General features: G+C 47.7%; 1 protein-coding gene across 2 annotated transcripts in view; it reads left to right on the plus strand.

Annotated features, from left to right (window-relative positions):
• The first annotated feature begins 3,321 nt into the window (after positions 1 to 3,321).
• The window catches only part of PLAAT3 (phospholipase A and acyltransferase 3), a 28,754-nt gene continuing 17,634 nt past the window's right edge, over positions 3,322 to 14,441 (plus strand). The window contains exons 1-2 of one of the 2 annotated variants that reach the window (XM_087422753.1): positions 3,322 to 3,428; positions 3,926 to 4,003. In XM_087422753.1, coding sequence (XP_087278879.1) covers positions 3,989 to 4,003 — 15 coding nt within the window. In that variant the 5' untranslated portion in view covers positions 3,322 to 3,428; positions 3,926 to 3,988. The remainder of the gene's footprint in view (positions 3,429 to 3,925; positions 4,004 to 14,441) is intronic. The other variant, XM_087422752.1, reaches the window with a different exon arrangement.

The following is a 14,441-nucleotide window of genomic DNA, read 5'->3' on the forward strand; positions in this document are numbered from 1 at the left end:
GTGTGTAGGGCCAGCAGTTCTGGGTCAGAAGGAAAGTACTGGGGACAGTCCCTAGGGCAAATCACCTAGGCAGCTGATAGACTGCTTTCCAGGAAATCCCAGTTGGCCAGGGCCATGGAGCCACGGGCCAAGAGCCCCCTGGCTGGCTTGCCAAATTGTTACTGGACACAAACACAGGTTCTTTACCTGCCACACAAGAGGGGCCAAATAAAAATTGGAACACCAGGCTTATGGCAAGCAAAGGGTTTTTATTTCAGGTGACATCAGCCAGGAGATGAGAGTCAGCTCTCAAATTTATCTCATCTCCCTGAAAGATGGGAGGAAAGGGGTTTCAAAGGTTGTGAGGAATGTGGCTGCTTGTAGGGAGGGGGAGCCTGTGGCCTTGCTGGTTGGCGCCTTTCCCACCAGCCTGTGTTTGGCCTTATGAGGCTGCTTGCAGGGAGGGGGTGGTGAGATAAGAGAATCACAGGTGGGTGTCTTTGGTTGCCTGCCTCTGTGGTGGAGGGTGGATTCTGGCACCAGTAAGCTGAGGAGTTGGGGTCTGGGAAGCTTCAGCTTCCTGATATTCTCTGGATATCAGTTTCCCTGTAATAAAACTTCAAAGGACCCGTAACTAGCCAAGATGTTAGCATGAGGCCACCTGGGCTCTAACAATCTATAACTTCTATTTGCCTTGGGAAGTTCAGGGATAGAAAGGTTTAAAAAAACCAATATTTACATAGGACTATAACTTAGAGAAGCAAGCAAAGGGAGTGAGTGCTTTTGATTTTAATCCCATATATGCTGGGTTTAATGTAGTGGACCCATATCAGGGCCAGTATCAGGAACTTTTCAGGGCCTCGCAACAGGGATTTGTTCTCAGCTTCTGTAGGACTTGAGGAGTTTCAGAGATAGGGGATTCAGGAAGAAGTTGTACTTCACCTTCCTTTTCTTTCATAAAAGCCTGATTTTTCTGGTCAGAGCAAACTGTCAAAATTGGCGCAATTACAAAGCCTCACCAGAGTAGCTGGGACACATGTAAAAGGCCTGTATTCACTTGGCTAATGGAGCCTCAGGACCTTTCTCCTGAGGACTACTCCTGTCTTTTGCTTTTTTTTTTTTTGGTGAGAAAGATTAGCCCTGAGCTAACATCTGATGCCAACCCTCCTCTTCTTGCTGAGGAAGATTGGCCCTGGGCCAACATCTGTGCCCATCTTCCTCTACTTTATACGTGGGATGCCTGGGCCGGCCCAGTGTTGAAGCGGTTAAGTGCACGTGCTCTGCTTCGGTGGCCTGGGATTTGCAGGTTCAAATCCTGGGCACGCACCAATGCACCGCTCGTCAAGCCATGCTGTGGCAGCGTCCCATATAAAATAGAGGAAGATGGGCACAGATGTTAGCCCAGGGCCAATCTTCCTCAGCAAAAAGAGGAGGTTGGCATTGGATGTTAGCTCAGGGCTAATCGTCCTCACAAAAAATAAATAAATTAAAAAAATAAATGAAAAATAAATATATGTGGGATGCCTGCCACAGCATGGTTTGATAAGCAGTGCATAGGTCCATGCCCAGGACCCGAACCTGTGAACCAGTGGCCACTGAAGTGGAGCATGTGAACTTAACCACTACACCACCAGGCTGGCCCCTACTCCTCCTGTTTTTAGAGTTGCTGTTAAGCAACAGAAACCCTCATGTTATCACGGAATGCTGCTACGAATTCTGCTCCTTAAATGCGGTTTGCCTGTCCTCTCTCTCCTCCCCTCTCCCCTCTCCTCCTGCCCTGGCCTTCTCCTCCCACCCCACCCGCTCAGAACCCCCACAGGGTCTCCCACTTCACAGCGTTTAGCCTTGTGCCATTTCCTCGCACCTTCTCAGTTACCCCTTCCTCAGAGACAGCAAAAGAGTGGATTCTCCTGGAGGAGAATTCATCCTCCTCAGAAGGCAGAGAATGGAAGACTTAAAATAATTAAAAATAAATGTTTCTCCCCTATCACAAGAAGAAGAAGAACGGGGCTCCGTGACTGTGATTGCAGAAAAGACCAGAGGCTTTGGAGGCAGGTATTGGTTTGATCCTGGCAGGGCTGTCCCCCTGTCCCGTGTGATGGACTTGGAATGGGGCTTAGGGATGATCTTGCTGACGATGGTGCCGGCATCATCTGCTGGCAGCTTCTCAGTCCTGGGGCCTTTCGTACAGAGCTCCTCTTTTGAGAGCTGTGTGAAAGGTAAAAATCTCTTTCTTGATATCCCCGCCCCTCAGGATGTTTTTTGTTTTTCCTGGCACAGCAATAGGAAAAACAAGTAAAGTAAGTGACATCTGGGCCATTCTGGAAGCAGAGAGTAAGGAGAAGCAGAAGTCAGTCTGGTTTCCTCAAAACCCAACCTCTCCATCCTGGATTTGGACCACTTTACAGAGAGTTGCTTGCTCAATACATATGACAATTTCTTGGGTGAGTGGTAATGCACAGAGCGTTCTGGTATTTATCTAAATTGCCTCTGACTCTCCTTGTCGGGAAGCTGGTGAATAATGTGTGATGTTGACGATCGTGTACCTTTCCTCGTGTAAATAATAGCCAATGTGTCCTGAGGATTTACCATGTGCCGACATCAAGCTCAGCATTTTTATAAGCATCGTTTCATTTGTTGCTCTCCCTTTGAGGAATGTATTTTTATATATTATCTTATACATTGTACAAGATCATCATCACTCCATTTTACGGATGAACAGACTGAGGCTCAGAGAGGGAAGGATGCCCTGGACCCCATAGCTGGCAAGTGACAGGGCCAGGATTTGGCCCAAGCATCCTGATCCCAAGGCTCAGTGCTGGCTGGGAGTGGCGGGAATATAGAGATGAACCGGAGCTGGTTCTCCTCTTGTGGAGCCACAGCCAGTGCAGAGGAAGGCCCTGTGTTTGCTCATTCCTTCATTCATGGAATGCCTACTGTATGCGAGGTTTGAAGGATATCTGATGGCTTAAGACCCAATAGGTAAAAATACTCTCTGCTAGACCCTTGCCTTCAAATGGCTTTAAAATTTATTATAGTTTTGAACTATAAGCCCACTCGAGTGGAGGAGGTAAGTAAATTGATTGCACTCCAGTGTGATGTGTGTACACAGAACAGTATAGTACTACACGTTCTTAAATATTGGGGGGCCCGCAGAGTGCGTGTAGAAGAGGTGAGGAGGTGGCCCTGGAGCTGGATCCAGTGTGTCGGGGAGAGGGGGGCAGAGGAGGACGTGGGGAGAGGCGGTCTGGGTGAGAGGGAGGCATCCTGGCTTGTCCAGCCCAGAGGCCGGAGCCCGCTGTCCCTGTGCCAGGGGCAGGAAGCTCTGCGTCGTTCTCATTAGCCAGTCACACAGGGAGGGGCGGGGTGACCTCACGCCGGTCTGGCCTCTGCGGCCATTAAACTCGTTCTCTTTGCAGTGGCGGCCGCGCTGCCTCCAAGTCCGAGAGGTGGGTGGACATGTTCTTCCTGGGACTTAAGAAAGGGTGGGATGCTTGGGGCGGCTCTCCGGGTCCCAAGGGCTGTGTGGGAGAGGGAGAAGTTGGGTGAGGCGGGAGTAAACAAGTTGGGGAGCAGCCTGCAAGCAGCTGCCGCCTCCTGGCACCGCGGACCGGGGAGGGAGGGCCGGGCGCGGCGCCCTGGCCGACTTTTTGGGGCGCGGCGCCCTGGGCAGGCGACACCGATCGCGCTCCCTGCAGCTGGGCCGCCAAGCCTCTCAGTATCGGGTGACCCTCCCTGCCCCCTTCAGGGGATGCGTCCGTTCTGGGCCAAGTGCAGGGCAGGGAGGCGGCGGGCGGGGAACTCCGAGGGAGTAGGCGGTTGTGCCTGAATCCGGTGGGAGACGCACAGCGCACGGTCTCCCCACCAGAAACCCCCGTCCCCTGGGGTCTCGGGGACGCTGTTTCCTGTTTACGACGTAGAGAATCTCCTGCTCTCCCTGCCTCAGGCACTTACACTGCTGAGAAAGCGAACTCCAGCCTGAAACTGAGGGTCCACGTCACGAAAGAAGATGCGCGCGCCCATCGTAAGTGTGGGGCGGGCGTGGGCTGGGGCTGGGGGTCGTGTTTTAGTGGGGACTCGCTGTCCCGGGCCTGAGTTGTCACTTCAGGGAGACGATGCTTGAGGAGGTGGGGCCACACCTCCGCAGCCGCTGGGCAGCAGGAGTGGGTGTGGGTCAGCGGGCACCTGTTGGAGTCGTCTCGGTGCCTGAACTTGCGAGGGCAGGTGTGGAGGCCGCCTTGCTGAAACCGGCCTCCGGGAAGGCAGGCCCTGCGGGACCTACATGGAGAGGGAGGCAGAAGGGACGACTTGCTCCACAAAGGCCCTGTGCTGCCGTCCTGAGTCCGGCCAGAACGCCTGGACTGGCCGCTGGGGCTGAGTGGGGCAGGAGCTGCTACCCCAGGCCTCGCCTGGGTCTGACCGCAGGGGCCTTTTCTGGTCTGAGCTGACCGCACCTCATGACCAGCCCTGCCAGCAATTTCCAAGCTCTCACGTTTTCGTTTTCTAACCTGTGATGTGGTTCGGAAATCATAAAGGGCCTTGGCAGGCGGCAGAGAGGTTCAGAGCCCGGCTTGTGAGGTAGACCCCCGGGGATTGTGTTCCCGCTGAGCACTTAGCTGCGTCTCTTGGATCAAGTTTCAAAACCCCTCTGTTCCGGGGAGTGAAGATTATATGACTGAATACTTACGAAGTGCTCAGAACAGTGCTTCACACACTTATTGAGTGCTCAACTGTAATTCACTATTATTATTATTATTTCAGTCCTGGTAAAGAGCTTCACACCGCACCTGGCATCAGAGTGTACCTGGTTTATTTGATGCCTGGAGCTGTCGTTTTTAAATCTCTCTCTCTTTCATCTGACATTATTTCCAGTCATAATCATGAAATAAATAGTAATAATGTCCAGAAAAGAAACCTAGTGAAAATTTTCTTTTATTGAACTTTGTATATGAAGTCATGTCAGTGAAAAAATAAAAAATGAAAAATCAATAAAGTTAGAGAGAAAAATAGAAAAAAGTAATGGATTAATGGTTTTTAATTGCATTCACGTATTTTTGAAAACAACTTATTCTTACATATAGGGTGATCACAGTAATGAATGATAATAACATTACAGTTTCTGTTTTGGAACTTTAACTTCTGAAAAGTTGACCATGACTTTGTCAAAACTGATCTTCTTTGCATGTTCATGTTCAATATTCAGTGAAGCTAGATTTGTCAATTCATCTTTGCTCAACAGTTGATTGAAGAACCCTTTTTATTAATTTTAATTTCAAAAGCTTCTCTTCATATGAACCAACAGATATCCAAATAGGAAAAGCCTTAAACATTAGGATAAGTTTGTCAGAGATTCGTAAAAATCCCATTTCATAATAAATTCCAGACATTGCAATAATGCCTGTCTTTTTTTTTTTCTAAATCAATTCTAGTGGCTTCTAAATATCTCCATATTTGAAACATTTTCACTAAAACATCTTCACCAGAAAATTCATCATAAATTTTTATCTTTGGCAAAATTCTCCCGAGATTTTCTTCTTCTGCAAAAGTCAGAGAAAACAGCTGAACAATGGTAAACATTGACATTTATTTAAACCATTGCTTTAGAATGAGAGTCTGGCTCTTGGTGAAAATGATTCAGGCTTTCAAACACTTCTTTTTAGTTTCTTCTGGCACTGGGAGAGCAGACTCTTTTTTCCCTCTTTTTAAAATTTTTAAATTAAAAACCCTTGTGTTGAGGCTGACTTGCAATAGATCGCAGCAAGGGAGCTGCTCTGCTATCTACGAAATTCCAACCCAGAAGCAGGTGGTCTACGAATGGTTTAGAGAGAGCAGGCTCTTTGTCTTCTGTTTAAACACAGGAAAATGTAGAACCACAGGGGTTGGTGACACAAACTGTGCAGAAAGTTCAAACCATTCTGAGCCATTCGGAACTCGCTGTGGGAACAGACATGTGTAGCTGAGCCTGTGTGTCAGCGGCTGACTGCATGACTGGGTGTTCTCTGATTGAACTGCCATGGAGAAGACAAAGTTTTTTAAAGAATAAGAAATAAAAATGTGCTAATTTGAGGCTCACATATATATTATTAAATCTCTGCAGTAATTGCCACAAGGAGAACTTAAAACAATACAATAGCTTTAGGGGGAGTAGTATTTTATCACTATTATTTAAAATTGTTGGCAGATGGTGGTAATACACAGCAGACTGACTTCTGTTGTGTCGTATTGTTTTAAAATTCTCTGCGGACAACCCATGTCTATTTGTCTGCACCCAGGGAATATGGCTTCCACCTCCCGGTACTGGGTGTGCCACTGCCTGGCTCTTAGGGCTTGACCAGTGTTCCTGGTTAAAGCTGTTCCCTGGACCTCCCTGGGAGGCCTCCTGGTCAGTGCCAGCACTGACCGTTTCTCTGCTCTCCGTGTTCCAGATTTGCTTGGAACGAGTGGGCCGGGAGCCTTTGCCTTCCCTCCTCCAGCCACAGTGCACCCTTAAATCTGTGGCTTGTTAAAAACTTGCCACTGGAGAAGTGAAAATCCAAAGTGAAACCGAGGCTCCAGAATGTGAGGAAATGGGTGGGCCTGCTCTGATTTCTGACTCTAAACTTATGGGCTTCTTTGTGACCCTCTCAGTTTGCCTGATGTTCTGGCAGATGTCTGTGGAGCTCATTAAGTTGCATAGGGGAGCTGGGGAAGAGGATCCTTCTCAAACAGCAATGGGGCTTTGGGCCCTGCAGGGGGGTCTTCCCCACTCTGGAGGGGCCGCAGGCTGGGAGGGGCTTGAGGAGGAAGCGATGTGTCCCTCTAGGCCACGAACCCCTACTGAGAACATTGTGTGTGCCAGGCTGGCTGCTTAGTCTAGCTGGCGGGCTGGGCGTGGAAACGGATCACTCCTTCCCACGGGCTCCGCTCAACAATTATAGTCATCTGATAAACAGGGCTGTGGCCGTGGGGGCAGCTGTGACACTCTGCAGGGCAGCAGGGGAGGCACTGAGGAGGCGGGGACTTTGAGCCTGTCTTGAGGGGTGAGTAGGAGTGTGCCAGTGAACAGCCAAGGGCATTTCAGGCCTAGAGTAAGGTGATGGAGAGGCAACGCCACGGGGATGGTTATCGCGGTCAGCATCTTCGTGTGAATTACTTGGTCGCAGTCAGCATCTTCGTGTGAGTTACTTGGTCCCCGTCAGCATCTTCGTGTGAATTACTTGGTCGCTACTTGGTCCCCGTCAGCATCTTCGTGTGAATTACTTGGTGGCCGTCAGCATCTTCGTGTGAATCACTTGGTTGCCGTCAGCATCTTCGTGTGAGTTACTTGGTGTAGTGGAAAGAAGTTGGCCTTTGGCTTCCACTGGGAGACCTGCAGTGGAATCCTGGCTGTGCCTCTTGGGGAGCTCTGAGAGCTTGGGCCAGTTACTTCCCATCTCTGAGCCGTTTCCTGGTCTGTAAAATGGGGCTGCTGTACGGATTCCAGGTGACTTGTGAAAACCCTGAGTAGTGCCTGGCGGCAGGAGGTGGTGGTCCCCAGATGAGTTGGGGGGCAGTCCTGATTCACGGGGGGTGAGGTTGGACACTAGAACAGGCCTGGAGGTCAGGAGCCTGGGAGGGCAGATGAGTTTTGCCTCCTTTTTCCGGGACATCTTGACATTTGGGCTGCTTGGGCTGGGCCTGGTGCCCACTGGAGCTGCCACTGTCCCTCTCCCAGCAGCTGGCAGGGCGTGAGGGGTTGTGTCACCCAACCCCTCCTCCACCTTCTCTCTGGGCCTGAGGTGAGGAGCCTGGGCAGTGAGGCCTCCCCTTCATGCTCCCTGCACCCACCCAGCTGGGGGCACGAGGTCTCAACCCTCTCATGGGCATAACTGGTTTTACAGCTTTTGCTCCCATATCATTTATTCCTCACATAAACCCTGCTGGGTGGGTCTTAACGGCTCTGTTTTACTGGAGAAGCTCAGAGAGGTTAAGTGATTCCTGAAGGTCACACAGCAATACAGCAGAGAGGAGCCCAGTTTCAGGACTGGGCTCTGCTTCTGAAAACGCAGCCTGAGAGAGACGGGATCGGCACCCAGCTCCTCACATGTTCCTTCTCTTCCTAAGACTTTGGCTCTGAAATTCCCAGCTCTCTGCTGGGAGGTGCCTTCTCAGCACCCACCCTGGACTTCAGTCTTTCTTTTTATCACAAGCTTCTAGACATTTCTGCAGAGCGTCAGAAATGCAGGGGATGAGGTTAGGGATTTCCACACTTACCACAGGTTGTGGTGCTGGGAGCGCACAGGAGAACTAGCTCTCAGGCTGGGTTTCACAACCTCTACTGTGCCTCCAGCTGGCCCCGCAGCTGTCTGAGACCTTGTCAAATTAAAAATCATAAAAACACCCCCAAGAACAGTGGCAGCAAAAACTGCCATTTACAGAACACTTCCCATGTGCCAGGTGGTATTTGCTGAGTGATTTATAGGTATTATCTTGTTTGATCTTCAGGACAACCCATGAATCAGGTGCCATAATCACCCCCATTTTACAGCTCAGGAAACTGAGGCTGGGAGAAGTCGGGTGACTTCCCAAGGTTGTCCAGTTAGTAAGTCACAGAGCCCAGATTTGAACCCAAGCTGTCTGGTTCCAGAGCCCCAAGGCTGTAATCAGTCTGCTGTTTGTGAAAAATAAATCCATCTTGATTTAAGCACAGAGCAGTCATGCTCATTCTCCTACTTTCTGTATCTTTTGAACGCCTGAAATATTTCATTAAAAAAACAAACTTGCAAACCCCTGCCAAGGCTGAGTGTGGGTGGATAGGAATTCTTCCATAGTGGCTCTGAGTTACAGAAAAACATTCTTTTGGTCTCTGAGTTACAGAAAAACATTCTTTTGGTCTCGTTTTGACCCTTGGGGTGAAAGTTCTTCTAAAAGTGTCCTCACTTCCCCCTCTGGTACTGTCCAGTGACGGAAGTGGCGAGTCTCGCCCTGGATCAGGGTTGCAGGGGTGAATGTGGGTTAGCATGGGAGGACCGTGACAGGAGATGGTGGGATCCACTAGAGGGCTGAGCTGTCTCCTTTCTGCTCGTGGGGAGGGAAGAGGCTGGGGTTCAAGTTCCTGCTTTGCCACTTTCAGGCTGACCCTGGGTGACTGACCTTATCTCCCTTAGCCTCAGTTTCCCCACCTGCAAAATGAGGTATGACTGCCCATGTCAGCCTAACCCTCCAGTCTTCCCACTCCCTCCCCTTCAGACACCCTCTCCTGGGGTTCTCACTCTGGCCTGCATAGTAGAATCACAAGGCAGCATCAAAAAAATGCCAGGCCTGGGCCTCACCTGAGGGATCCTGCTTCTGGCCCAACCCCAAGAACACCCTGAGATGCCCCTACCACTATGCTCTTGCGCCTGTCTGCCCCACATCTCTGCTTACCTCTCTGTATCCCCTTTGCAGCCACTCCCTCCCCACCGCAGTCTCTGATGGCAAGAGAGTGTGAGGGTTAAGAGTGTAGGATTTGGGTTTGAATTCTGTCTCTACCACGTACGCGTACCCCCTCATCTTTCAAGACTTCAACAAAAATCTCAGGTGCTGCCTTTTCCAGCGTCATCTCCAGCTCCTCTCCTCCCATTCTCTCTCACACCCATTTCAGCCAGGCGTTTGTCTCCAACTTCCAATAGGAACTGTTCTTAGATAGGTCACCGGTGACCCTCATTCCAGACCATTCCCTGACCTCCAGGCTGATGGACTTAGCTGCCTCCCTAGCCTCTCCATTTGGCCACCTGGTGGACGTTTCTGCCCAGCACGCCCAGAAGGAGCGCCCGATCCTCCCTCAGCCTGCTCTGTCTGCGGCCTGCCATTCACCCTCTCAGTTGCTTTGGCCGGAAACCTTGGGGTCATCTTTGACTCCTCTTCCCTTTACGCCCCACCTCATTCCGTCAGCAAATCCTCTTGGCTCTCCCTTCAAAGCAATCCAGAATCCATCACCTCTCATCCCCCGCTGCCCCATCTTGTCTGAGCCATCATCTCCTGTCTCCGTCCTCCATTGTCCCACTTTCCCCGCCTTGTCCCCTCCACTCCAGCCATGCTGGCCTCTGGGCTGTCCTCAAACACGCTCTTGCCCCAGGGCGTTTGCTCAGGCTGTTCCCTCTGCCTGGGTGTTCTAGACATTTCAGGGCCCACTCTCGGCCCCCCTGACCCCCTATTCAGTATTGCACCCCCTGCCCCATTCCCCCTGCACTCCAGCCCCCTCCACTCTGCTCTGCCTTTTCTTTCTTTTTGTTTTTATTTGGTATCTCTTCTAAGATTCTAAATGATTTACTTATTTACTAAGGTTTTTAAAAAAATTTTTTAAAAGTTCTGTCTTTCTCCCTGAGACTGAACAAAAGCTTCATGAAGAAAGGCAGGGATCTTTGCTTTGTCCCTAGACAGAGCCCAGGTGGCCAGGGTGGTGCCTGGCGGCTCCCTCTGTGAGCATCTGTCGAGTGAATGAGCAAATGAATGAGTTCCTTGACCCTCCGGGCAGAGGTGGGCATTGGCAAGGTAAGGGGATTCTCAAGGGGTGTCCTCAGCCACTTACATCGTTTCCCTGGGGCGGGGGAGGGTATTTGTTAAAAATGCACCGTGATTCTGCATGCATGCCAGCAACCCCCTCTCCTGTAATTTGTGCGCAGGCTCAAGTCTGAGAACCGCAGCTGCGGGTAAAGGCTGCAGGCTTGGCGGCAGGAAACCAGTGAGTTCCAGATCACAGAGTTAGAACCACCACGCGCTTGTTTTATTACTGTTGTCATTGTCCTGGGCTCCCTCGGCGCTTCCCCTCTGCCTCTCTCAAAACACTGATCACTTAAATTTTTTTTTTTTTTTTTTGGTGAGGAAGATCAGCCCTGAGCTAACATCCGTGCTAATCCTCCTCTTTTTGCTGAGGAAGACCGGCTCTGAGCTAACACCTATTGCCAATCCTCCTCCCTTTTTTTTTCCTCCCAAAGAGCCCCAGTAGATAGTTGTGTGTCATAGCTGCACATCCTTCTAGTTGCTGTATGTGGGACGCGGCCTCAGCATGGCTGGAGAAGCAGCGCGTCTGGGCGCCCCCGGGGATCTGAACCAGGGCCCTTAGTAGCGGAGCGCGCGCACTTAAACGCTAAGCCACGGGGTCGGCCCGATCACTTAAATTTAAAAGAAGAGTTTAAGATACTCTACAGGTGGAATGCATCGGTGGGTGTATTTGTGATAAAGGAAATACAGTAACAGGAGAATCTAGGTGGTGGGTATACAGATGTTCGCTAAAAAATGCCTTCAATTCTGAAAATTTATGTTCAAACTGTATGTTCAAAAAATTTTCATAATAAAATGTTGGGAAGCATGCTATGAACTTAAAAATGCTCATTGCAGGAAAGCGGAAAATACAGAAAAATAGAAGGAAGTGAGACAATCACAATAAGTACCCTTAGTCCCAACACCCAGAGGGAATCTCTGCTGGGGTGTTGGTATAAATCGTTCCAGTCTTCGTGCTGTGTGTATTTACTTTGTTACATAGTAGTAATTGTATGGATTTCCCCAAACTGAACACACTGATGTTTGTCAAGTCTTAAGTTTTTCTCTGATTTTAAAACAGATAAATGTGTATTTAAACATTTTGGAAAACTAGGAAAGAATTAAAAAGAAAATTAATACCCCAAAATCTACTACCTAGTAATAAACACTGTTTATGTTTTGGTGTATTTTCCCCATTTTTTCTTTTGTATGTTTGTTTTCTTTTCTAAACAAAGTTTAAAAAATATACTATTTTGTATAAAGCTTTTTCTTTAGCCATTATGTTATGGACACTTCTTGTTATTAAGTATTCTTTTAAAATAATACTTTTAAAACATAACTGTACAGTATCCTGGTATATAAATACGGCAAGATTTAACTCATCTCTTTGTGTAGGGTATTTCGGTATCCAGTGTTTTGCCATTAGATGTGACTTGGTGATGGACATCTCTTGTGGGCATTTCAGATTATTTCTTCAAGATCTGGTTTATAAATAGAAATTGAGTCAAAAGGAATGAATATTTTTAAGGTTAGTAATACAAATTGCCAAATTGCCCTTCAAAAAAGTTGTACTGATTTATATTCCCATCAGCAATGAGAGTGCCTGTTTACCTGCACGTTTTTCTATATTTAGTATTAGTATTTTAATTTTCCCCAAACCAGTTTTTAATTTGCATTTATTTGATTACTAATGAGGTAGAATATGTTTTCTTGTATTAAGGGTAATATGTATTTCTCTTTTTAAATTATTTATTATGCCCTTTGTCCATTTTTTCTATTTTAGTGTTCAAATCTTTTTTATTCATTCATAAAAACTCTTTATATATGAATGATATTAACTGTTTTTTTGGTCATTTTCTTCTTTTTTTTTTTAATTTTTATTTTATTTTTATTTTTTTTGTGAGGAAGATCAGCCCTGAGCTAACATCCATGCTAATCCTCCTCTTTTTGCTGAGGAAGACCAGCCCTGAGCTAACATCTATTGCCAATCCTCCTCCTTTTTTTCCCCAAAGCCCCAGTAGATAGTTGTATGTCATAGTTGCATATCCTTCTAGTTGCTATATGTGGGATGCGGCCTCAGCATGGCCGGAGAAGCCATGCGTCAGTGTGCGCCTGGGATCCGAACCCGGGCCGCCAGTAGCGCAGCGCGCGCACTTACCGCTAAGCCACGGGGCTGGCCCAGTCATTTTCTTCCAGTTGGTTACGATAGCTTGTTTTTGGTGTTTTCCAATGCATAGAATGTTCTGGTCTGGCTCTTTTGGCTATAAATCACAAGCAGCCCACTTAAGCGAGCTCAAGTAAAGAAGGTTCAGTTTAAGGACACATGTAGAGAGGTAAGGAGATTCTCATGAAAATCTAAGAATGGGAGCTATAATAACAGGGCCTCTCAGGGCCTAGAGCTGGGAGGCAGTTCAGGACCAAGGTGGTTCCAGGCTCCTCAGCAGCTGGTGTTTGTGCATCTCCATGCTGGTGCTCCAGTACTGGTGTGGCTCAGCTAGCTGATCTTGATATGCCTGCTTCCCTCTCTTCCACTATCAACAGGGATCTTATGTTTGGTCAGAGTTGGCGTTCTCTCCTCCCATCCTTGGTTTGGCCCATGGTCCATTGGGGTCTCCCTTGCCTCTTCCGCGTTGTGACTTTTCAGTTTTAGCCCCTACTGCCAAAAACCTATTTTTTTTTTTTTTCTATTTCTTCGTTCAGATTTTTGAGAGAGAGAGAGAGGATTTGATTGGCCCAGTTCCACTTATCATGCTGGATCCCAAGATGCCAGCCTGCTTGGGGCCCGTGCCTTCTTCTAGTTCAACTGGCTGAGGCTGGGATGCAGTGGTCACATGGTATAAAATATGGCTGCTGGGCAGCTGGGATCGTGGGTGATCAGTTTCCCTTAAAAGGGAGTAGGAACATAACAGGCAATGATAGAAACTTTTAATAATAAGAGCTTTAACATTTTTTAAATTATAAAAACTTTTAGTGTTTTACTTTATGCCTTTTTCTTTGGCCTTTATCCTTAGACTGTCTTCCTCTATTCTAAGATCTGATACATATCCATCTATATTATTTTAAAATTTATTTTATGATTTTATTTGTTACATTTAAGTGTTACTGATTTTTAAGTATCATTAACATGGTCATATTTACAGGTTCCAGGTGGGAGATGGTTGCAAGAGGTTTTGGTGACAGATAATGTCCACCTTTTCCAATTAAAAAAATGCAACTTCATCAACATGAGGGATTTTTTTTCCCACCTAAAAATCTTTAAAAAAATTTTGGGGCCGGCCCAGTGGTGTAGTAATTAGGTTCACGCGCTCTGCTTCAGTGGCCCAGGGTTCTCAGGTTCAGATCCCGGATGTGGACCTACGCACCGCCTACGAAGCCATGCTGTGGTGGTGTCCACATATAAAATAAAGGAAGATGGGCGCAGATGTTAGCTCATGGCCAATCTCCCTCACACACACACACACACACACACACACACACACACACAATTTTATTATATAAGTAATTCATATTGGTAAAAAAACAATAAAATATATGATATAAAATGTAACTTGCTGAATCCCAACCCCCCACTGTATATAGTATGCAACAGTTTGGTGTATTTTCCTCAGATCATACATAGTGTATAATATATTTTGCTTATAAATGTATGAAATGTATTTTAAGCCAAAATGGGATAAAAATGTTTTTCAACTTACTTTTTCCAATTATTTCCATATCTGCTCTTATAAATCCACCTTGTTCTCTCTAATGGCTGTGTTACCACCCATAAACGGGGTTCGTCTGCCCGCTGCAAGTTATGCCAATAGTCAAGAGGCAAGGACGTAGGAGAGAAAGGACTTTATTACAGCTTGCTAGCAAGAGGGAAGATGGCTGACTCATGTCTGAAAAAACCATCTTACAGACAAAGATTACAGGCCAGTTATATAGGGGGCTGGTCTCCAGGTGGGGGAGGCATCTAGTCTCTGGGTGGGGGCATCCGTCTG

The sequence above is a fragment of the Ceratotherium simum genome, chromosome 34, assembly GCF_057802395.1.
Source record: "Ceratotherium simum simum isolate JZ-2026a chromosome 34, ASM5780239v1, whole genome shotgun sequence".
Lineage (NCBI taxonomy): Eukaryota > Metazoa > Chordata > Mammalia > Perissodactyla > Rhinocerotidae > Ceratotherium > Ceratotherium simum.